Source organism: Podarcis erhardii, assembly GCF_964252035.2.
Source record: "Podarcis erhardii genome assembly, chromosome: 2".
Lineage (NCBI taxonomy): Eukaryota > Metazoa > Chordata > Lepidosauria > Squamata > Lacertidae > Podarcis > Podarcis erhardii.
The window spans coordinates 84,953,216-84,978,015 of NC_138498.1; the positions used below are offsets into that span (position 1 = coordinate 84,953,216).

Sequence of the window (24,800 nt, forward strand, 5' to 3'; positions counted from 1 at the left end):
TTCGTTGCACTGTGCAATGTTGCACTTGTGTAATGACAATAAAGAATCTATCTATCTATCTATCTATTCTATGATGTCACCAAGACCACCCACCCTCACATTCAGAACAGCTTTGCACTTTATAACGTCTAGATAATGAGGGCATAAATGTGCACGCAGCACTTAAAAAAATGAAACAGGCAGATCACGGGGAGCATGTGGAGAAGAGTAAAAGTCAGCTTCATGGTTTGCAAGGCTCATCCAAATTGCATAGCAAGGGTGAAGCCAAGCTTATCTATGCCTAAGGTCATGTTGTGAATTCTTTTTATACTGGGCTCTGTCTTCAACCAGAGGGGTAAAGTCCACCTTGTGAAATACTTTTGAAATACTACATGTTTTGGAAATGGGGAAATGGGTTGATGTCCTTTCTAAGTGTCAACACATTTGAAAGATGTGTTCATGCTAGCAGTCTGGTTTACTGCTATAATTACCCCTGGAAGTGGCTCTGCCCTGCAGATTTATCCTTTTTCAGTAGCAGATGGGTGTTAAATTATCACAAAAAGCACATAGCAGAAGTTTCAAGCATGCTGGGGATACATGTTAGAAAACAATTAAAGGGTTTCTGGATAGATAGAAAGTTCTGCATTTGCATTTTTCTGGGCACATATACTTGTTGGGGTTTTTTAAAGATAGGAAGCTGAAAGTATTCTCTTTATGCAAGGCAATATGAAAGGGACTTCTATTGATATTGGGGAGGGGAGTAAAGACAGATTCAGTGCACATGGCAGAGGCAGTACAGACCACTCAGAAATGTGCTTTTACTGCTGAAGTTAATGTTAGGTTAGTCTACTAATGTTTGAAGGGGTAAGTGTGAATGTGTCTAATTTTCAATTTGGGCTCCCTTAGAGGTCTTTAGACTACTTGACGGATGCATCTTAGTATCTTATTTTAGAAAAATAAAAATTCAATAATGCTTCTTTTCCTCGTGAGATTGGGAATTAATGTCTGCGAAACCATGATATGCTGAATTGGAATGGAAAGCACTAAAGAGAAATACAGTTGCCATTGGTACTAATTGAAATGATTTGCATTTGCTGACATGTTGTGTAACAGCAGAGATAATTGAGCCATACTAGAAGAAAAATGCCTGTGTTGTGAGCAATAGGGTTGCCCTAAGGAGAGGCTGAGATGTAGGGTACTCTGACTCTGAGCACAGGACATACTGCATAGTGCCCTAGTTGCAGCTATAGCTGTTATCATGCCCCTTGAGACATCCAGCCAATCTGCTTGCTTCCAAGTAGGCATTCACTTCCGTTCATCAGATGTAAGCTGAGAATCTCTCTCCTATCTTTTACAGGAGCAATACTCAGGGCACTGCTTCCCACCTTAGCTTGAGGGATCCCTGGAAAGAGCAAGGCAAGTGGTAGAGCAGCAGCTGATCTGTGGCTTGCCTCACGGCAACTCTTAAATGCTCTCTTAGGATTTTGCCAGTGGTCATCAGATCCACCCATCATGCAGGTGGATCCCAGGTGCCTCAAACAGGAAATAGTTCCCCCCTCTTAAACAGTCTACGGACAGTGCCCATCTTACAAACTCTCTTGAGGCCAGTCACTCTTCAAGCATGTAATCTGTTGCCCTTTCAAGTCTTACATAGGAGCCATACACATTTGGCAGGGATTTTAAAAACCATCTTCACCCTTCTGTTTTGCTTCCTAGCATCTCTCATTAAACAATCCCTCATAGCAGGGCCTGGAAAAACCTTTATCTGAGACTTCTGGTGCTGTTGGGGAAGACAAGACATTACTGGGTTGGATAGACCACGGGTCAGACTTTCCATATCAAGCCACAACATCAGCATGTGTTTCCTTGGCTGCTTGTTTTATCTCAAGCTACAAAGTTAGAGGGATGTATGTCTCTGTGTGTGTGTGTTATGTTGAAGCACAAGTGTTGACACATGGCTTGTGCTCAAACCCATGTCCAAATCATGGATGTTATGGAACATACTGGAAGGGTGCTTCATTATTGCATGTACATAGTTTACCCCTATACACAGCTAAAATGAAGGAATGGCCATGCCCACAGGATTAACATCAAATAAAATTAGGTTAAGGTTGTTCTTCTAGGGAAGGAGAAAAGGGGCCCTGTAAAGATTTGGTGGGATAGTTGGAGTTGTATCTAGCTAAATCATTGGATGCATGGAACAACATCCACAAGAAAAACAGAATTTTGCTTCTGCCTTTTGGAGCAGATTTGGGGGTGGGAAGGAGGAGAAGGGGAAGTTCTGTTGCACTCATGGAAGGGATTCTGTGCACAGTGATCTATTTGGATCCAACCCAGATCCTCTGAACACAACCTCCATGTGTGTAGTAGAATGATGGGAGTAACAGCAGAGGCTTGGTTAGAAATCTAGGCCCTTAAAAAGCACTGATAAGTAAGTAGAGATCGTTTTTTGCAAGCGTTGACATTTGGCAGTGGCTATTCTGACCTTGCTGATAAAGAGATCCTTCCTTTATAGGGTGTGTCAGTGTCTCAGACCTGGGCAAACACTTAGGCCTCTGTTTCTGTTACAGAGACCAATCTTTGCTCTTCCTCTTTTGGTAGAGTTTCAGTGTAAATAAAAATAAACAGAATTTTTAATAATGTCTTGGCGCAGTGCCCGGTGAACAATTTAAGCTTCATTCTGTCTCTAGCTAAGATTATGTATTCAGCAACTGAGCTGTCAGGGAGCTAGTAAAAGGATAAATCCTGAAGGAGTTTTGAAAATTAAATACAAAATAGCCCTGATACACAATCATAGTATCAGTCTTCCAAAAAACAAACAAACTCCTTTCGTTCTCTAAACTTGAAACACTGACACGAGTGGTCAGCCGTAACTCAGATTACATAGCCACCAGGTTTTGAAGGATCCACAGTGTGCAAAGTATTAAATAGGTAATTATATTATTCTGTGATTCCGGAGAGGCTTAAATTGCATCCTTTCTTCATTACTATAGCAATTTCAGTTGTATAATTTGCTTTGCCACCAGATGCATTTTGAATAAATCGTTGCAAATGCCAAGCAACCATTTGGAGCCCCATTGATCCTAACAAACCCATACCAAATCCAAGAGCTTTCCTTTCTGATATATAAGATTAGAATGTATGTTTGTGAGTGCCAGCGAAGGCATCTTCAGAACTGGCTTGCTACATTGCTGTGGAAAGTGCAGCACCTTGCACAACACCATGTTAAACATATTTTAACTCTGCTCACGAACAAATGCAGTAAAGCAACAAAATAAATCTGCCTGACAGGTGACAAACTAGATTCCTTCTTAAAATGCTGATAATCAATAAAAACGAACCTCTTCTAATCCATTGTTGCTGCTAAAATAAAACGGAGTACTTCATTGTAAGTCAGAGAGGCGACTTAAACACTACCAAGAAAACACATGTGTTTTCCCCTGCTAGAGACGGTTGCCATCTGTCTGTTTTTGCTTTTGTTCTAGCTGTGGGTTGGATCAAGTCTGGAGTCATTTAAGCGTTTAAGAGTTGAAGTTAGTATGATGCAGGCATCATTTTCCGTGGTACATGCACTCAAATTTAGGGCCCACTTTAAAAATAAAATAAATGCATTCCACAGGTGACCCTGGAATGACTGAACATGCCAGGAACAGTTTGGTATCTTCAACGTGTGTGAACTGTTACATTACCTTCACTTAAAATGGATCTGTTAGCTTTCCTTTTGATTCTCATGGTATGGTGCAGTGTGTTTCCATTTCTATATGTGCTAGCACATATATTTAGAAAATGATAGTTTAAACTCAACAAGAGTCTTGCTGGATCAGGCCAAAGGACCATTTATCCAGTCTCCTGTTCTTACAGTGGCCAGTCAGAAGCAAGCAGGACTTCACCTGCAACGGCCCACTCTACGTTTGTGATTTTCAGCAAGTGGTGCTCAGAGGCATACTACCTCCCACTGTGGAGTTGGTTGTTGTTGTTGTTTAATCATTTAGTCGTGTCCGACTCTTCGTGACCCCATGGACCAGAGCATGCCAGGCACTTCTGTCTTCCACTGCCTCCCGCAGTTTGGTCAAACTCATGCTGGTAGCTTCGAGAACACTATCCAATCATTTTGTCCTCTGTCATCCCCTTCTCCTTGTGCCCTCCATCTTTCCCAACATCAGGGTCTTTTCCAGGGAGTCTTCTCTTCTCATGAGGTGGCCAAAGTACTGGAGCCTCAGCTTCACGATCTGTCCTTCCAGTGAGCACTCAGGGCTAATTCCCTTAAGAATGGATAGGTTTGATCTTCTTGCAGTCCATGGGACTCTCAAGAGTCTCCTACAGCACCATAATTCAAAAGCATCAATTCTTTGGCGATCAGCCTTCTTTATGGTCCAGCTCTCACTTCCATACATCACTACTGGGAAAACCATAGCGTTAACTATATGGACCTTTGTTGACAAGGTGATGTCTCTGCTTTTTAAGATGCTGTCTAGGTTTGTCATTGCCTTTCTCCCAAGAAGCAGGTGTCTTTTAATTTCGTGACTACTGTCACCATCTGCAGTGATCATGGAGCCCAAGAAAGTAAAATCTCTCACTGCCTCCATTTCTTCCCCTTCTATTTGCCAGGAGGTGATGGGACCAGTGGCCATGATCTTAGTTTGTTTGATGTTGAGCTTCAGACCATATTTTTGCTCTCCTCTTTCACCCTCATTCAAAGGCTCTTTAATTCCGCCTCACTTTCTGCCATTAAGGTTGTGTCATCTGCATATCTGAGGTTTCTTCCGGCAATCTTAATTCTGGTTTGGGATTCATCCAGTCCAGCCTTTCGCATGATGAATTCTGCATATAAGTTAAATAAGCAGGGAGACAATATACAGCCTTGCCATACTCCTTTCCCAATTTTGAACCAATCAGTTGTTCCATATCCAGTTCTAACTGTAGCTTCTTGTCCCACATAGAGATTTCTCAGGAGACAGATGAGGTGATCAGGCACTCCCATTTCTTTAAGAACTTGCCATAGTTTGCTGTGGTCGACACAGTCAAAGGCTTTTGCATAGTGAATGAAACAGAAGTAGATGTTTTTCTGGAACTCTCTAACTTTATAGGCTTATCCAGCATGAATCTGCCTTAAGCCCTTTAAAGGCCAGTCAGTTTTATAGAAGGCACCAGCACCACTGGAAATTGCTATTGCACCCAGGTAGTTTCCTTTCAGTGCTAGGAAAGGAAAACACTTAAGTTTAAATAATAATAATAATAATAATAATAATAATAATAATAATAATAATAATAATATTTATGGCCCAGCCACTCTGGGCAACTTACAGCACATATAAAAACATAGTAAAACATCAAACATTAAAAACTTCCTGATACAGGGCTTCCTTCAGATGTCTTCTAAAAGTTCTGTAGTTCTTTATTTCCTTTGCATCCTAAGGGAGGGCGTTCCACAGAGGGTGCCACTACTGAGAAGGCCTTCTGCCTGGTTCCCTGTAACTTTGCTTCTCGCAGGGAGGGCAACAAGACACATGTGGACAGAAATGCCCATGCTGTTATGCCATTGTGGTATTTATTTATGAGTCGAACTACTCCAGTTTCTCTCTTCTGTAGCCTAGCTGATGTTCTTGCCTTTCTCCCGACTCCCATTTATGGCTTGCACGGTAATATCATTTGGGTAGTGCATGAGTACATAGGGGCTAAGTACTCTGATGTTTTATTAGAGGTTTATTTTAAAAGATTGAGCTACAAGGCAAGCAAACACCATGTACACACCTGACTTCTATGTTACCTGGGTGCATAACCTTACATGCTCTCGTTTGCTAAGTCGTTTGGTGTAAGTGATGGTGACATTACAAGCACATAATGCATTAGTTGCATTTTTCTAAGTGATCACCATTTGAATTCACACATGAAGAAACATGGACTGACTCCCCTCCATGGAAAGAATTAAGTGTTCTGCCATCAGTAATGGTGAAATTTTATGATTATGGTTCTTTTGGTTGTTGATCTCACCACAAAATTGGGCATTCTCTAGAAAGTTGACCCTGAGGGACTTATACCTTATTTATTTGTGTACTTACTGGAGAGTTGCACAGCTATATCTCTGTCATTATGCCATTCTTAAATAACATACTGTATACTGTGTGGATATGTGCATTTTGACAAAACCATTTATCATATCAAATGTATGTGAAGGCCCATCACACATGAAATAGCTGTATTCTAGACATTTTTCTAGTCCTTCACACCAATTTCCTCCAGTTCTCCTCCCCTTGTGTTAGCAGAGATCCATTTAATAAGCAGTATTAGAGAAGGTTATAGCCTTTTGAATTGTAGTATCTTGCCTCTTGCATTATAGAAACCTAGGTGGTGTTCCTTATAAAATATAATGCTAGATATAATAAAGGATGAATGCTTTTGGAGGTAACAGCTATGTGAGTAGTAGAAATTTATTACTTACAGTGATGACATAAATATTCATTCTTTCCTTAGCCTGTTGTTCACTGCTGTATTTATTCACCCAGATTTTAGTGTGATGTTAAAATGCTGCTAACCCTTTTCTTTGTTCTTTGGATATTTAATACATTTATTTATTGGTTGAAGCATAATTGGATCTGTTCTTTTTTAAGCAATGTACAAGAGCTTGCCCTAAAGTGAAGAGAATGCAGACTACACAACATAAAGTCTATTTAAAGGCTGAAAGGCAGAACTTTAAATTGCAGCTGAGAAATTTTGAAGGAAGCTGTTTACATCTCACCACTATGCTAATCTATTGGGAAATATGATAGACAGCCTTGCTTTTTTCTACCCAAGTTAACAGGCTCCCACTTGATATTGGCTGTGGAATTGTTGCAAATACTTTTAACTGCTTGTAACTCTTAATGCATCTTGTGTTTTTTGAGAGTAGACAACAAATGGCAAGTGAATAGCACATATTAGAAAATGGTGCTTGCAAAATGTGTTGTGAATTAACAGTGAGCCATAGGAACTTGCTGACACTTATCTGACCCATAAAAAATTACTTACTTGGAAGTGTTCCTCTCTGGTGGCTTGGATATCTGGGCAGCCCATGTATATATTTGAATTTCATATTGTACCTCACTTTTTTAAAGGCTTAGTATAGGCTAAAGTAAATTTAAACTGCTTGAATATGAAAACTCATTATACCATCCAAATAAAATGTACCTTAGTCGTCTGGGCAGCCCAGGACCTCCATATTCACTGCCCAGGCTTGTGCCCCATGGATATCACTTCGGTGCTGCCAGTGCAGCAGTTTGACTTGACTCCCAGAGGTACACTCCATTGTCTCTTGAGACTGACAGGGACTCAAGGTGCCTTACAGATAAAATAAGAACAGCTAAAAACATAGGGAAAAAAAAGCATTCAACAGTTATAGTAGGCCAGCAGCCTAATTTTCCCCTGGCTATTTTTAGGACAATAAATGTGCAGTTGATAACTCCATTTTGTGTAGCATTCCAGGTCTTTCTCCACTGAAATATCTTGTTGCTGGGAAATTTAGGGTTTCCCTCAGGTAGTGTGTATGTTGCAGTTAGGAGTATTGTGTGGAACATGTAAAAGCACTCTATTGCATGGACCCTGTGATAAGCGACACAGCTTTACTTCCCTAATTACCTAATACACTTTGGAAACTTTTTAATTTTATCACTTTTTCCTTGAAGGTTTAACAACTTTTGCTATACGGTAAGTGCACAGCTTATGCAGGGGTTGTGTTCCAGGGATCTCACCTAAAGCAAAAATTGCACATAGTCTGTACATATTGGGTTAAAATGGTGGATGTGATTGCCAAAGCCATTTTCCCTGGAAGCCTACTTCCTTTCTGCCCCCCTTAAAAAAATGGCAACGCACATAAAGCTGAATGAACACAAGTTAAATGCACGTAAGTTGCAGGCTTATTGTATGGCTCATTTGTACCTAACTTAAAAACAAAATATAAACAGGAACACACCCACCCACCCACTCCCCTTAACTGTAGAGATGCTTCACTCTATTGTGAAACCTCTGTATGGAACGTGTTGTCTTTCATTTGGAGAGTACCTCACTTGTCACGAGGGTAACTGAGCATTGTCCATTTTGCTTCTGCTAGTAATGATTATTATTTGTTAAAGAGGGCAGGTGAAATTTGGCCACAACCCATTTCATGGTTGCTATGAGACTTGTAACATTTGCATTCCACCTGTTGCTTTTTGCATAGCATGCATTTCCCTGGTAAATCAGGGAGCTACTTGGGCTCTACATGTGAAAGCAATCAAGTCCATAGCTCCTTCTACCTCACCATATCATAGCAAGACTAGATAGACCTTTAATGGGAATGCCAGCCTTGTCAACCAGAAACATTCTTGGAGCTTTCAGAAATCCATTGGATTCTGTAAGCCTGCGCAAGTAGAACATCTTAATGGCTCCTACACCACTGCAAAGGGGATTAGCTACTTCCAAGCAAAACTACACCAGGAAGCGGTCTATCCATGCCCATCGGGTTATTAAAACACACTAATTTCAGACCATTACCCTCCAGCCCTGTTGAAAATACTAGATCTGGAGTCTGTCCTGCAAAATGTTGGACCAGTGATGTTTTGAGGCAGCACTGTGGTTGTTATAGTAGCCATGAAGCTCTGAGCTGGTCCGCCTAAGGCAGGCCCAACATGGATGTTAAAATCCACAGGGTAGCTGTATGTGGGTTTTCCCAACACTGCAGCTCAAACAAGGAGACTGATGGGCAATGGGATGATTTTTATAACAACAGAGTTTATGTGTATTACCTGTATATCGTGACAAATGTTTATACGTGTAGATTAAAATGGTGGGTGGGGGATGATGTGTGTGAGTCTTCCAGTATTTTTGTAAAAGACAACATGAGGGGATTCTAGCCTCTCCATACAAACAGAATCCTATGCATGGGAAATAATAATAATGTAATATTCCATGCTGAGTAATAATGGTGAGTTTCCTCCACGTAGATAAATGCGGTGCTATATTGATACCTGAATTTTTTTACCATGTACAAGCCCTCCCCCCCCCAAAAAAAACCCCATATGAAAGTGACTTTTCTGTACATTCCTTGTGATGGAGATTCACATGATCATAAGCTATAGTAGGAGTTATTTTGAATGCGTATGACATTAGAATTTATGTGGGTGTTTTTGTTGTGAAGTGATGGCCCAAAGATAACCCCGTTTTAGGAAAACAGCCGCGTGAATGACCTTGTTTAATATGAGCATGTCCCGTACGAGGCAAAGCCTTGTCCTTTAGATCAGAATAAAACGTGTTCAGGGAACATCTCAAGGTCTCTTTAAAGTTTGTGCTGATGCCTTTAAATTTCACAATGACAGCTTTGTAGGAAGAAGTGGAGGCTTCTCTGTCAAGCCCCTGGGTTCTCTTCCGATTGCTGTTAAAAAGATCCTTGGGATTTGTGTCTCTGGTTTACTGTTCTCTTTGTACAATTTCTCTCACATCTGTCCAGGAAGAAAAATGTAACTAGTGGCATTTTCTTTCCAAGTCCGTCCCTTGAGCATAAGAGGAGTGCCTTTCCCTCATTAGTGGCTTTATTAAAGTACACATGGCTTTCCTTATGTAGCTTATACCTGAAAGCTATGTTTTGTTTTTGCATGGATTTTAAGTCCATAGCTTCCCCACTGGCTTCATTGATCCCGTTCCTTCCCCCTTTGCAGCTGGGCAGCTGGGCTGTTGACTGTAGAGCTGTGTGACTGCTGGCAGCTTCCCTTTTAATAACTACTTGCTGATGCTGGCTATTGATCAAGCAACAAGCTGAGCTTCAGCTCAGGGGAGTAAGGTCAGTTTATTCTTCCTCACTTTTCCTTTCCTGTCAAGTCAGTGCAGAACTCCCTTTTGAGCTGTGAAACTTCAGAACTCATGGCTGGTACTGTGCCTGTGGCAAACAGGCACTATCTACCAGGCATATGCCAGTCGTGAGGAGTGTAACCCGACTGTGCAAAGGAAGGGAGGGAATTTACCCCTTGTGTACTAAATATCTGCCCCGTAAACTATTTCTGCATGTAGCCAGGGGTGTTTTCGGTGCGGGGAGAAGAAAAGATGGAGACGTGGTTATGTTCCCTTGGTAAGGAATGGCGTTTGCTAAGATGCCAGGGTTCTTTTGGTTATCAGCACCTCCACAACTAGAGGATAGCCAGGGCATTTATTCGTTTATTGCATTCACTCCACACCTTTCACCAAATGGGCTTCACTGCAGCATACAATATAAAACAATATAAAACTTGATGGGGGGAGAGGGTGGACTTCATTGGGTGTCTAAGAAATAACAAAGAAAGCACCAGGATAACATTTCTGGGGTAGGTGTTGCATAGTTTGGGCACCATCAGACTAAAGGCTGTGTTACTGTAGTTTAGCCGATAGGTTACTAGTGCATGGATAATTAGCCAGACTGTGGACACAGTCCATGCATCACTTTAAAGTGAGCTGGTGCATATTGCTTGAAAGTCCCTGCAAGCAGCTCCTCTGCTCCTTGTTATTACATGTGAACCAGGCCATTATCAAGAGCTCTGGAAACTAGTTTTAATGGACAAGCGTATGAAAGAAAGTCATTGTGTCTTGACAATTTCATTGAGAGCTGGTACCTACTTGTATAGTATGCCAACCAGCATTCATCCTGTAGACATATTGCTAGAATGTATGAGTAGTTCTAGTTGAATATTTTACCTTATAATTTCATGGCTATTCTGCTATAATTCTAACAATTTTTCTACCTCTATGACCTTTATTGCTTCTATCGCTGTACTTGTACTCTCAGTGCTTTCTATGTTTATAAGGTTCAAAATTTATTTTTCTCTTCATTTTTATTACTCTTGTGAAAATCCATAAAAATGTAATGAAGAAATGAATCCTGAAACAGGGATGGCTTAAAGCCCTCAGTATGCACTGCCAGGAATCTGCTTATACAAAAAGCCTCACAACTTGTTTTTGCCTGGGAGAAATCTAAGGGTGCTATCCAATACTACTCAGAGTAGACCCGTTGAAATTAAAATATGTGACTAACATAGGTCCCTTTATTTCAGTGGACAGGATTTGCCTAATGTCATGTCAGCAGAAACCCTGCTCAAGAACTTCTTGCGCAATGGGGCTTCCCCTCCTCCTCCTGTGTGCCCTTGCCCTTGAAATTGGATAAGCCCCCCAGAACAGGGTTCAGGGGGAGGAGAGTGGGGATTGTTTCATCTGTGAGATGCTTGCACCGGTAGGAGGTTTGTAATAGTACGACATTGAATTCCACCCATTGGGTCTAGCATTAGGTTTGGAGACAGCCCTAATAGGGTTTCTCTCTCTCTCTCTCTCTCTCTCTCTCTGTGTGTGTGTGTGTGTGCTTTTCACATCTAACCCCTAATTTAAACCTCTTGTCCATTTAGATTCAAGAAACACACTCACAGTTCAAGACTTATTGCTTTTACTTTGCTCCATGTAGACATGAGTTTCCCACTGGCCTTTTTGTAAGTGTGAGATACTAGTTTTTAAAAATACAGTGGTACCCGGGTTAAGAACTTAATTCGTTCTGGAGGTCCGTTCTTAACCTGAAGCTGTTCTTAACCTGAGGTACCACTTTAGCTAATGGGGCTTTCCGCTGCTGCTGTGCTGCTGCCGCGCAATTTCTGTTCTCATCCTGAAGCAAAGTTCTTAACCCAAGGTACTATTTCTGGGTTAGCAGAGTCTGTAACCTGAAGCGTCTGTATCCTGAGGTACCACTGTAATGTGAAATGGAATCTGTAATGTGAAATGGAAGAGCTAAGTAATAGCATTTCTGCCCTTGAATTGCTATAGACCTTTACTCATTTCCTGGATTCTAGTTACAGGTAGGTAGCCATGTTGGTCTGCCGTAGTTGAAACAAAATTTAAAAATTCCTTCTAGTAGCACCTTAGAGACCAACTAAGTTTGTTAGGAATTTTTTAAAATTTTGTTTCATTTCCTGGAGTCTCTGCTTAATGAACCAGTCCAAATGTGATATGTACAATCAGTTGGAAAGTGGGATTCTCAACTAAAATCTGATTTTGTAGTCCTCTAAACTTAGCGCTGGTGGAACAATTCTTTCTGTCTTCATCCAGGAAAAAATGGCTCACTAAAACCAGAATTTCCACTGTTAGCAAATGTTTATTATAACACAAGGCTTTCTGAAACAGTTTCCTAAGTTTATTTTATTTATTCCCCATGCAAGTCAGCAGCAATGTAAAATGTCTGCCTGGCCCCACTGAAGTGCTGTAAATCCACGAACTCAGTAAGCTGGCACTTGTGTGAGTCTACCACATCAAGGCACTAAGAAGCAATCAAAAGCAATTTCAGAGGTATTTGACCCAACTTACTGGAAAAGTGGTCCGTTCAGCTGTCATATGTTGGCTAACACCATGTAGTTTGTGTCCCCAACTTGTATGGCAGTGATTAGGGCAGTTTCCATGCTTCTTCGCCTATATTTTTATTGCAATGGATGTATTTTTCAGATAAGAGGGGGGAAACATGGATGTATTGATCCTGACAATGTTGAGCTCCTATCTCCTTCATTTTAGCCCTCTGCTATTAGTGTTGGAACTAATGCTCGATAGCCAGATTTGTTTGGGAAGGAGAGGAGCAGCTGCTGATAAAGGAGAAGGAAGGTCTTATTTCTTCCCAGTAGTGCTGTTCTTCTAGGCTCCTCAGGTGGGGGAAGGGAGCCTTGCACATTGTGTTATCCAAGGCGATCCAAGTTGGTAAAGGTAAAGGGACCCCTGACCATTAGGTCCAGTCGTGACCGACTCTGGGGTTGCGCGCTGATTGTACTATTAATATGTATATTTTGGTCCGAGTCAGGGGTAGACAGGCTGTGGCCCTCCAGATCTGCCTCAATGAACCTGGCAAATGGCCAGAGATTTGGGAAGTTGGAGTCCAACAACATCTGGAAGATCACAGCCTTCCTATCCCAGGGTAAGAGTAATTTAGTCCATTATAATGGCTTGCCCTATAATTACTCTGAGGGGAAAACTGTCATTTGGAACAATCAGGCAACCCCTAAGGGAGCAGAATGTTCTGGCCGCTTATGGTCTCTGAGTTTGTATTGTATTCTTGGGTGCACCTTCTCTATTGAAATGGGAATTTAGAAACAATGTAGCTATTTATTTAGGCAAGTTTTTTAAAAAGAATTTACACTAAATTCTTCCATGGAGTCCATATTCACAGTACATAATCACATGGACAAAAGTTAGGGGGAACCACATGTACCTTCATGCATTACAGTACTGAGATCATGGCTAGCGTAAAAAGTGCAACTATAATCATAGATATGTTTTCTTTTTCTCCATGTGTACATGCAGGTGCACACCAACCTTTTTCCATGTGGCTGTGGACACTTGACTATATGATTTCACAGAGGAATGCGACAACTGGCCTTTTGTTTCTACATGTGCAATAAGCCTGGCCCTTGAGGACATAACACTTTAACCACAATTAAGTGTTGTGTCTGAAAACTTAAAGCTATTCTTTGCTTTTTCACTACCTCTATATCCTGCCTTTCCTCTGAGTAGCTCAAGGTGGCTCTCTCTTCCCCCTCATTTTTATTTTCACAACAATCCTGTGAGGTAGCTGAGTCTGAGAGACAAAGACTGATCCAATTGTACCCAGTTGAGATTCATAGTCCAGTTTGGATTTGAACCCTGGTCTCCCAAGCCCCGATCCAACACTTCAGGCACCACACCACCACACTCACTTTTCAGTGCTTAAGAATTGGTCACAGAGCAGGTTGTAAGCAATGTTTAGCACTAACCATGGTTAAGCATTTACAGTGGTACCTCTGGATGCGAGCGGGATCCGTTCCAGAGCCCCGTTCGCATCTTGAAGCGAACGCAACCTGAGTGCACAGCTCGTGATTTGCCGCTTCCGCGCATGCGCATGATGTCATTTTGACCGTCTGCGCATGCGCGAGTGGCGAAACTCAGAAGTAACATGCTCCGTTACTTCCGGGTCGCCACAGCACGCAACCCGAAAATACTCATCCCAAAGCTACTTTAACCCGAGGTATGACTGTAATTTGCACTGAGCAAAGTGTGATTCAGGCAATTTCTTCACCTCACAAGCTGGTTCTGATACCGCCTTCACACTGGCATCTTTTGGGTGGAAAGTATTGAAGAAAAGTGCAGCTAGCAGCAGTGGCAAGCATGATTTCTGTTGCTTCCAAAACCTTACAATTTTGCGGCAACAGCAACAAAAAGGTGAGTGTGTGTTTTCACATACTCTTCTGTTTTCCTGTACTGAGCTGAAGAGTCTCTAAAGACCTTCTGGCATGGCTCTGATTTTAACTGGGTTAAGTCAGCCAGCCATGGTTATGCAAAATATGGTTAAGCATTATGTCTGCAGGAAGCCACTGTAGCAGAAAACACCTGAACAACATCTTTCTTTCCCCTCTGTCTGCTTCCTTGGGAGGGTATGCAAACTATTGTTGACACTTGCTTGAATGTGGTACATTAGCTTCTGTAAGTAATTCAAATTCCTAACCTTGAATGTAGAAAGCATCTTGCTTCTAATTTAGCATGTGACCTCTGGAATGAAACCATTTCGGGCCTGTGTTGCTGTCCCCTAAATTGGGAGAGACAAGGAAGGAGTAGAATATTATTGTGCTTAATCTAACCTTGCCAAAGGAAAGGAAAAACTTGGTTTGAAAGGCACATTTTTCAGGGGCTTGTCATATCTGTAATAGGCCCATTGCCTTAAATATGTAAATTGCGCGCACAGCGCATGCCTGCAGTCCATCTTTGGTTCTGTCAGCAAACCCTATAAGATCCCATTTGTCTAGAAAAATGCTTTTCTGAAAGGTATGATTATTCTAGACTGCTGAACAAGTTTTCCTATGTGACTGGCATTTAAACAACCATGGTGTTTTGTAGAGTGACACTTAGAGAAGTACTCTGCAGGAGTGATATAAGTGTGTTGGAGGGAGGCAGAAAATGGAAAAGAGAAAAGTGGTTGGGGGATGGGGTGTAGAAAGAAACATACTGTACTATCATTACGTCCCCCCTCCCCTTCTGATCAGCACAAAAGCCTGAATCTTCTACAGTCAGAAGATTCCGAGCAATGACTGCAAAGAGATGGATTTTTGATGGAGAAAGGGGTGAAGGCAGTTCTTTTGGGAAATGCTGATTAGTAGCTTGAACACTTGCATGAATATTCTGTAACTGAGTTTAATTAAAAATGCTTCTGAAAAGTGAAGATAATCTGTCCTGTTAGTTGTTGGGAAAGGAGCAATTTCTTTTTATGTTGGTCTCAAATGCAGGCTCAAGCATGTTGTATGAAGCTTTCAAGCAGGAAATGTCTTATTTATATTATTTGTTGTCTTAATCCAGCAGAGAAGTAAGAAGCCCTCTGAGATTCGATGATTAAATTGCCTGTTTGCTCATGTTAATAACAGAGATTGGAAATATCTGTGTCTTGATTCAGTTCTATAGTTTTGCCTCTTGCTAGACTATAAAGAAGGTATCCTCTGCACAATTAATGTTTGAGGATTCAGGCCTCTTCCAGAGACAATCTAACATGTTTGGGCAACATGGACCTCTCATAGTACCATGAAAACACACCATGGGGTCAATCACCGCTATAAGGAAAAGCTTCCACATTTATTTGGTTATAACCAAATTTGGTTATACCAAATAAATAGTTATACCTGCTTTGACTCCTTTATTTGAAACCTGCTCTGTGTTTCTCACATCTTTAAACATGCATTCTTACAAAATTCATTCTATTGTACAAAGACATCTACATTTCCCAGCAGCGGTTTCTTTGCTGGTAGTGATTGTGCAGGGATTAGGAATGCTAAACCATTGAGGTATCTGTCGGCATTATAAAAGGGCAAAAAGCCTACTAGACCCATACAGGTGAGTCTAGCATCCTCATTGTATAGCTTCTGTCACAAATGCAACTCTTTGCCCTGGTCTTTGACACCTAAGATACATGTTTTAAGGTCCTAACCTTATTTTAAATGGTTTTAACCGATTTTAATATGGTATGTTTATATCATTGTAACCTGCCCTAGAACATTATGGTGAAGGTTGGGTAAGAAATTCAGTTAATACTATATGAAGGTTATCATTATCATCACCACCTTCTTTCATGAATTTATTGAATAATGCTCCTTTTAAACTCACATCTAAGTCAGACTGGTTTTGTCTCAGGGGCATGTCATAAAGTCCTAATAGCATGGTTTCCTTTTCAAAACAGCTGTCGATTGAGGCACTTTGAAGCAGTGAAGGAGCAGAAGGGAAGGAAGGGTGTGCTTACCCCTTTCCCCGCCTTCCTATTTTCCTATCAATCTCCCCATCTCCTAAACGCTGTATAATAATAATAATAAAATCATAATGAATGCATTTTATTTATAAGAATAATAAATCTTTATTGCAGTCCAAAGACCCATAGAGCAATTTCAGAACAAAATACAGTTAAGACAGCCAACCACAAAAGAGAGAGAAACCGAGGCGGTCATTTTGTTATGTCTCAAGCATGACAGGTCCAATGATATTACACTGGCCGTAGCATTTTATTTATATGCCATTCTTCTGCTGTCGTACCCCAGAGTGTAGCCAGGGCCAGCCCAAGGCCCTTTGGCACCTGAGGCAAACCACAAAATGCTTCCCACCCCAACCAGGGAAGAAGGTGTGAATGAAGATCTACATCAGGAGCAAGGGCAGGAGGAGACCAGCAGCCCCTCCCATTCACCAAGAAGCCCCTGTAGGAGTGGCATGGGGTTTGATTTGTAATTTACAATTGTAATGTACTGGTCTTTATCCCTGAGCTATAGGCAGGGCGAACCCGTGAAGCAAGATAAGACAACTGCACCAGGCAGCAGGGCGAAACCGTGAAGCAAGATAAGGCAACTGGACCAGGCAGCAGGACCCACGGGGGCAGCAGATCCAGCTTCCAAGGAATGCATTGCCCACTGCTGCTGATACAGTGGCAGTGACAACTGTGGCGCACTCCTTGGGAGTCGGATCTGCTGTCTCCTTGGCCTTTTGGCCAAGGCAGAAGGTGAAGGTGGACAGGGGAGATGCCCCTTTACTGTGCCGGTTCTCAGGCTGGTGCAGTGAAGAGGCCTGGATAAGTTGTTGCCATCATGGGCCAGCTCCTGAACTAGCATTTCAGGATATTTTGTTGGCTGCTGCTAGCAGAGATGCTATCAACAGTACCTTCCCCTACATTTTGGGTTGGGTGAATTGGGGTGCTCCTTGCTGGTGGGGCTCCCTCACTGATGAAGGCTGGGATGGACAGAGGAACACACCCCACTTGTATAGGGGCTTGGATGGTTCTGTTAAACAATGGTTTAAAACACTGTTTGAAGAGATCTGTCTAAATCAAGTTTCCACTTTGTCATTCATAGATCCCCTGAAAAGGAGTACCTGCTACTTGGCTACTATACCAATGGAAACATGATAGTTTACAACTTTTTAAAGGGTTAAAACTACCTGGTTTTAGCATGCTCTAAAACCTCTGGTCTTGCAGATCATGCTTACTTAAGAAACAAGGGGTTAGGACTGGAATTGTGAAATAATGAATTTCTGTCTGGCTCTTCTGTACACACTGAAAGGCAGTAAGCAGGGTCATTTGCCTAAAGGTAACTTTAATTCAGGATAGAGTTCAGCGTGCTGGGTTGTAGGTTTGTTTCCAGAAGCAACTTACTGCTTACTATTTGATAAAACTGTATTTCTCCACAAGATGGAAAGTAAATTTCTGTGAAGCTAGTTATAAATATTCATAATTTGCTGTAATACATTGTCTGCAATCCATTTTAATACAGAATTAAGCATCCTTAAATCCATTGAAAACAATTGGCTTAAGCATACTTTATGTTCTATTTATAATGCTTGACCTGACAAGTCTTCTCCACAGAGAAGAGTAGGCTTAAACTCAGGGTGTTTGATGGAGGGCCATGAACAGAGTTTCATGAGCAGCGCAGAATTTAATACGTTAGTATTAAATTCAGATTTTATGTTTAACTGGATTTTTAAAAAAGTGACAATTGATCTAATGTGGGAGGGGAGACTGACCTTTAAAAATATGGTTGTACATGATGGTGGTTTTGCATCAATCATGTGATCATTCTTCCTACTGATCACAGCCCTTTGTGCCATAACCTGTACTGTTTGAGGGATCCCCAGTGCTTAGAAGAAGCCAGCGGTGGAACGTATGCCTGTGCTGCCCAGGGTGGGTTCACGGGGCATGGAAGCCACCCTCCGTGCGCCACGGTTCAGGGTTAGAAGACGGGCAGGGAAGCTGCTGTCCACTCTCCTGCTCTCTACCACCAGGTCAGGCACCAGGCAGAAGCACTGCAGCCCAAGGCACAGCTCCTTCTGGAATGGAGCCAGGCTCCGATGAAAGAGTCTGCTGTGGGGGTTCCTGTTTGCGCCCCTCTCAACATTGCCCCTGGGGCCACGGCACCCCCTGCTATGCCTCGGGGAGAAGCAGGCATCCTGTCTTGTGCAAGGAGAAGCAATTCTGCTAGCACTACAATTTGTTAATTTTTACCCGCTCCGGATGTGATGCTGGTGGCATAATCTGCAGCGCTTCTCTTGAAAGAGAGGTGTCTGTTTGGGGTGGGCTGTCAGTCCCCGTTGCAGTTTTTCTACTCGGAAGAACAGGTGGTGCCTAGGGCTAGGAGCTGCTTTTAACAGCAGATCAGCTGTGCTCCTGCTCCAAAATTGGGAATTTTGGCATCTTTTATCATGCATTTGTAGTCTTGAGGATCATTTTAAGATTATGCCATTCTACCAGGGACTGCTTTGAATATGACTTGCAGCTTTAATTTAGTGCAAAATGCTGCATGTTGCCTCCTTGTAGAAGTGTGAATGTGAGGATGTATTCAGCCAGTGTTGTGGTCACTGTAGTGGTTCTGTTGGTTTTCTCAGCCCCTTCACAACCTGTTAACTATATATACCACCCGCCTGGGTCGCTTTGTCAAGAACCTCGAATGTAAAAGAAGCAATAACTGCTGTGGGGTGGAATATGACGTTTGTGCAGCAGCCCCAAGACTTTAAAACATGTCCCTCCCAAGTTATGCTTTAAAAAGATGACATTTTAAGAAACCATTTCTTTAGGTGCTGGTGGTTTTGAGGGCTAACTTGGTGCCGCTTATGACGTAGTTTAAGTACTTTTGTGTGTGACAGAAGTTACTTGAATTTTAAGAAAAGAGGGGGTGCTTTTTAAAAAAGACATGCAATGTTAACATGATAACTGAAGGGCTGTGTGTGTGTGCATTGCGTAGCATTGTTAAAGTCAATAAAGGCACATAGCTTATGTTCAGAAGCTTTTGCTGTGAATTCATAGAAATGATGTAGTGCCTGACTCAGAGGAGGGAAGAAAGGAGGGGAAGCCCAAATGAGATGATAGCTGACAAAGATGCTCTAAATGTCTTAATTGTTCAGTTTTAGTTGACGCCAGTAAGATGATGTCACAGGAATAAACAACAACCTCTTCTTTGGAGAAGCCTGCAGAGTTTGATACTGCTGTTCGGGGGGCGGCGTGGGAGGGTGAGCTACCCAAAAGGGTAGCTCATAGTTGTACAAGAAGCATTGTTTGTGGTGAAGGGTGGGATTCTCAAGGAATTACCTCAGCTGTAAACTGACTTCATCTACATCTCCTTGCCTGATGTATGGATCAAGCAAAGTTGCTCTCATATTTTATCAGTTTGTAGAATTGTTAGTAATTAACATTGTTAGTAACTTTTGCACATTTTTTAAAAAACTAAAAATTTTGGTAACATGATGGAATGGACTTGGTGTTAGCATATGCAATGACACAAACTGGAAATAGACTCTTCCATTTGTCTCTAGGTGACGGTGTTAAATTGATTTAAGAACTGGTTTATGTGGTGCTCTTATTTAAATGTCATTCTAATAGCTATTTTAAATTTTGGAAATGTGTTGATCTGTTGTAACCGCTGGGCCTGCACCCAAAAAAAGTATGTGAGACCTTCATAAAATGATAGTGAATAGTAAACTATTTTAATCGTGATTTCGTTATTACTAGGGCAACATCTTTGGCCTGTTGGTAAAAAGATCAGGGAAGATTCCCAAAATAACTTCTTCCAAGCATGAGAAGCAATTCTCATTTGCTGAGCTTCATTGTCATAGAAGACAAGCTGATTTTCTCCTCAAGTTTTTTACTAGTCTCGTTGGGGCCATGTCCTCTGCAGCCATCACCATGACTTTAGTGGTCTTGAATGCATGAATTGTTTGGGAGAGGGTGTGGCAGATTTACAACTTGGGTGGGAGATTAGACCATGTGACCATTTGGATCCTTTCTACTCTGAATTTAAATACGTAATAGCTTTCCCTACAGAAAGCTAAGATAACCTGCAAATGTGATTCAGTTATCTTCTGCTTAGATTATTAATCACACAGTATCTCACACTCTCACTCTCCATAGGAAAGGTTTAGAGAGGGCTTTCTCACAGATTTGTATTAAAAACACCAAGGTAGCTTAGCCCCATTTTTGATATTTTTAATGAGTCCACAGAGTGTTAATGAAATTCAGACTCTTCTCTCCCATTTCTTCTCCCTATCTTTTCTCTTGTAAGATAATTATTTTGAAAAAACCCCGGAAGTTTCATCTTGACCTGAAAGCTCAGCTGATGACAGTGTGGTATCTAAATTTTGGAGGACTGCGAGGTCACTTCCCTTTGTCATCTTTGAAAGTCTATTTCCATAGTATTCATAGAATTCTTTAAGTACAGATTTGACATAGTAATGTAATGCCTTCATAATGTACAGTGCTTTATGGCATTCATATTCCTTTGTATGGGCAACAAAGATCTTAACCCCCTGGGGAGCTGGTACCTTCTGCTGTACAAGAATCCTGCCTAAGGCAAATAAAGTTTCCAAACACTCCTTAACTGAGCAGAGAAGATGGTTGGCATTTAGATGGCATTAACCCATCTAAGCAAATTGGGTTTTGCCCACTAAAGGCTAATACGTGAAGGCTAATACAGCAAATGTCAGTCAAGTACTCTTTCCTTAAATGTGGTAGGGCCACAAAGCTGATCCTGTGCTCTGCTTCATAAAATGAAACATTAGGCTTACAGTACTGGTAAAAGGAATTTTCTAAATATTGCTCTGACTTGGGGAGTTGCCGCAACATCCGTATCTAACAGATTGAGGTTGAATCCTGACAAGACAGAAGTACTGTTTTGGGTGGACAGGAGGTGGGCAGTTGTGAAGGACTCCCTGGTCCTAAATGGGATAACTTTGACTCTGAAGGACCAGGTGCACAGCCTGGGAGTCATTTTGGACTTGCAGCTGTCCATGGAGGTGCAGGTCAATTTTATGTCCCTATCTGCCCGCTCTAGTTATCTCTCTCTTGGACTACTGCAATTCGCTCTATGTGGGGCTACCTTTGAAGGTGACCCAGAAACTACAACTAATCCAGAATGCGGCAGCTAAACTGATGACTGGGAGTGGCCGCTGAGACCACATAACACCGGTCTTGAAAGACCTACATTGGCTCCCAGTACGTTTCCGGGCACAATTCAAAGTGTTGGTGCTGACCTTTAAAGCCCTAAATGACCTTGGTCCAGTATACCTGAAGGAGCGTCTCCACCCTCATTGTTCTACCCAGACACTGAGGTCCAGCGCGGAGGGCCTTCTGGCGGTTCCCTTTCTGCGAGAAGCCAAGTTACAGGGAACCAGGCAGAAGGCCTTCTCGGTAGTGGCACCTGGCCTGTGGAATGCCCTCCCACCAGATGTCAAAGAGAAAAACAACTACCAGACATTTAGAAGACATCTGAAGACAGCCCTGTTTAGGGAAGCTTTTAATGTTTGATGGACTATTGTATTTTAATATTTTGTTGGAAGCTGCCCAGAGTGGCTGGGGAAACCCAGCCAGATGAGCGGGGTATAAATTATTATTATTATTATTATTATTATTATTATTATTATTATTATTATTATATCTGGGTAGTTGTAGCTAGAACTCTGCTGCACTAGCATGGGAAGAGTGGGGAAAGAGTGCTGGGCAGAAGCCTTGGAGCCAACCAGCCACCATCTCTAGAGCTAGATCCATGTCTATCAAATACTGGAATAATTGAGTGATGGCAAATGTAATGGTGGGCTTTGAAGCAGGTTTTAGCAAGGAGTGGAGGGGCACAGCTCTGCCCCTCCCTACTTTCACAGAATGCCCCTAAAGCTGCAGACTTGCAATGGAGGTTGGGATTGGGCTTCCCAACTTCATAACATGCTGGCCTTTAGTGGGTCAGAACCCACTACCAGCCACAGCCTGATCTAAGTTGGGTTGCAACAGCAGTATCCAGCACCGTACAGATATATGTAAAATAAAAATAGGAATGGGTCCTCAATTGCATGTTTGGGTTAAAGGTGGGTCCTGAGTTAGCAAACATTGAAGACTATGGATCTATTGAGCTCCTGGTTGCTTTTCCCTTCAGATCAGGGCCTTTTTGTACTACGTAAACACTTACTGACTAGTCAGTGGAAGTTAAAAGAATAGCTATGTTCTTGACCAGCAAGAATTCCTTCTCCTTGACTTCACCTTCACATAATACTTTCCCCATTTTCCACCTTCCAGTTTTATAACTTTCATTTCATTACAACTCCTTCAACTTTCCAACAGGACCTTGCCACTGCTAACAGCAGCATATATAACTAATCCAAGAAAGGTCGCACTCAGTATGTCAGATCATGCAGAGCCAATATGTGAGTGTCAATGATGACTTGTGCCTGCAGTGAAGCGAATGGAAGACTGTAGCCAGCAGCCATCAACATTCATTTGTTTTCATAAGCATATTAAATGTCTGGAGTAGATAACACTTTGGTGAATGTGAGATTCATGATTTGCCTTAAAAAGATTTGACAAAAACAAAGCTGGTTGATGAAAGGCATGCCCGTTTGCTTGGAGAACAATAGCGATAGGGATAACCTTACCACAAGGTTGCTGTCTAAAGGGGCTATAGTGCAACAGAAGTAGGATGAAAATAAACCTGAATAGTTGTGGTATAAATGGTACAGGATTTCAGAAGTAACAGGATATGCGCTGACTGGAAATGAAGCAATAGGACCACCCTACAACTTTTGCCGGTGCAAGCAATATTTAAAGTGGGATCATGTATGATTGCCCTGATAACAGCATGAGCACAAATCATCATGAATGTGCAATAAAAGAGGCTGTCTGGAGGAGCCTTAAGTAGTATGAATCATGGGATAGCTGTTCTCAGGTGTTTGGTTGCCTGACGTATTTCAAGTCAATGCTTGCGCCTATATTTTTTCAAGATGGGTGTTGGCAGTATGTGGGGAATCTAGCCCCTTCGTTCTATTCTAAAGTCAAGCAAAGATAGTGGAAGGAAACACGCTTCAAATTGTCACAACTTGCAGTGGAGGGTGGAAGAGTCACTGTGGCAATTTGAATGTGAAATTGATCTGAAGAGCTGCTTTGCGCCTCTGAAGTCTTGCCATTGATCTTCATGTAATGAATTGCTGGGGCTCCAGGGCCCAGGATGGGTGAGTGGAGTTGTGATGTATCCTCTGCTGCTTCCAAACAAATGTTTTTCTACTCCGCCAATAAATCTTGCACAGACAGAATCCATTTTGTATATTACTTTTTAAAAACACACGCATACACACACACACCCCTTGGGGTTTATTTTTTGTTTATTTTTAAAGAAACTTTTATCAAATACCCATAAGAAACAAAATGAGGGAATTGATTTCTGTTACGAATGTACGTTGTGGTTGAGTACCAAAACAATGAGAGAGTTTCTAAGTCTGTCCATAAAACAGAATTAAGATGGCTATGCTTGTCAGGTTCACGTTGTCATTATAAGTGTTGATGGGGAGATGAAAGTGAAGGTGTTTAACCCAATGCCTGTTACATTCCTTAGGTGCTGGAACAAGATGTGGTTCTGCAGTCTATTGACAGAGCTATTGAGGCCATTCATAATGCCGCGATGAAGAATGGGGGGAAATACAACTTGGAGCAGAGGGATGTCCTCCAGTAAGTACAGCAAGCAGGAATATTCAAGACAGTATGGAAATAATGTTAGGGAAGGCACATCTGAAGGCCAATGACTGTAAGGCATGTGGTTAGCATTCAGGGCCAAGCCAGGTGTTTAAAAGACACATGGAGCGGTGCCTGCTCTATCACTTTTTTGTACTCCAGTCTCATCAGGAATTGTTGGAGCTAACACCTGATTGCTTCCCATCTCTGCATAATCACAAAACCTGCTCTCTTAAAAATAAAATAATACTAACAACAATGTTATTATTTGTACTCCGCCCATCTGACTGGGTTGCCACAGCCACTCTGGGCAGCTTCTAGCATATACAGGATATGATAAAATATCAAACATTAAAAAGAACCTGGTGCCTCCAGAGAATGGAGAGGGAGGAGGGAGCAATGAGTCCTGGAAGCCTAGAGCTTCCTTAGCTAGCAACTCCTCGCAGCCACTTTGAACCCCAAGAAGCGCAAGGCAGACACATTTAGAAAAATCGGACTAAGCACAACCCAATAGTGGACAAAGAAACATGGGTTTTCTGGAGAGGGTCCAGGGCAAAAGTAGAAAGTGCACACGTGAACCTCAGGATTTTGCTAGCAATTCTAGATCAGCCCTGAGAAACTATCCATTTACTACAGATTTTCTCATGTTAGTCCCACCTAGAAAAGGCTGCTGGGTATGTGGGCTTGACATGTGCAGACACAATCTTTCTTTTGTAATATATTTTTATTTGTTTTCCAATTGGTGAGTGTTATCTGGCACTAATAATGGTGGCTAAAACTACTACCCATTCCCTTTCCCAGCCCTGCCCACCCAATAAAGGAAAAGGGGAAAAAACAGAAGAAAGCAGTAGGCTAC

The 24,800-nt window shown here is 41.9% G+C and overlaps 1 protein-coding gene across 2 annotated transcripts in view; it reads left to right on the plus strand.

Annotated features, from left to right (window-relative positions):
• NCKIPSD (NCK interacting protein with SH3 domain) overlaps positions 1–24,800 on the plus strand; it is a 96,285-nt gene that overhangs the window by 19,348 nt on the left and 52,137 nt on the right. For both annotated transcript variants that reach the window (XM_081851001.1, XM_081851002.1), the window contains exon 2: positions 23,829–23,941. In XM_081851001.1, the coding sequence (XP_081707127.1) occupies positions 23,829–23,941 (113 nt within the window). The remainder of the gene's footprint in view (positions 1–23,828; positions 23,942–24,800) is intronic.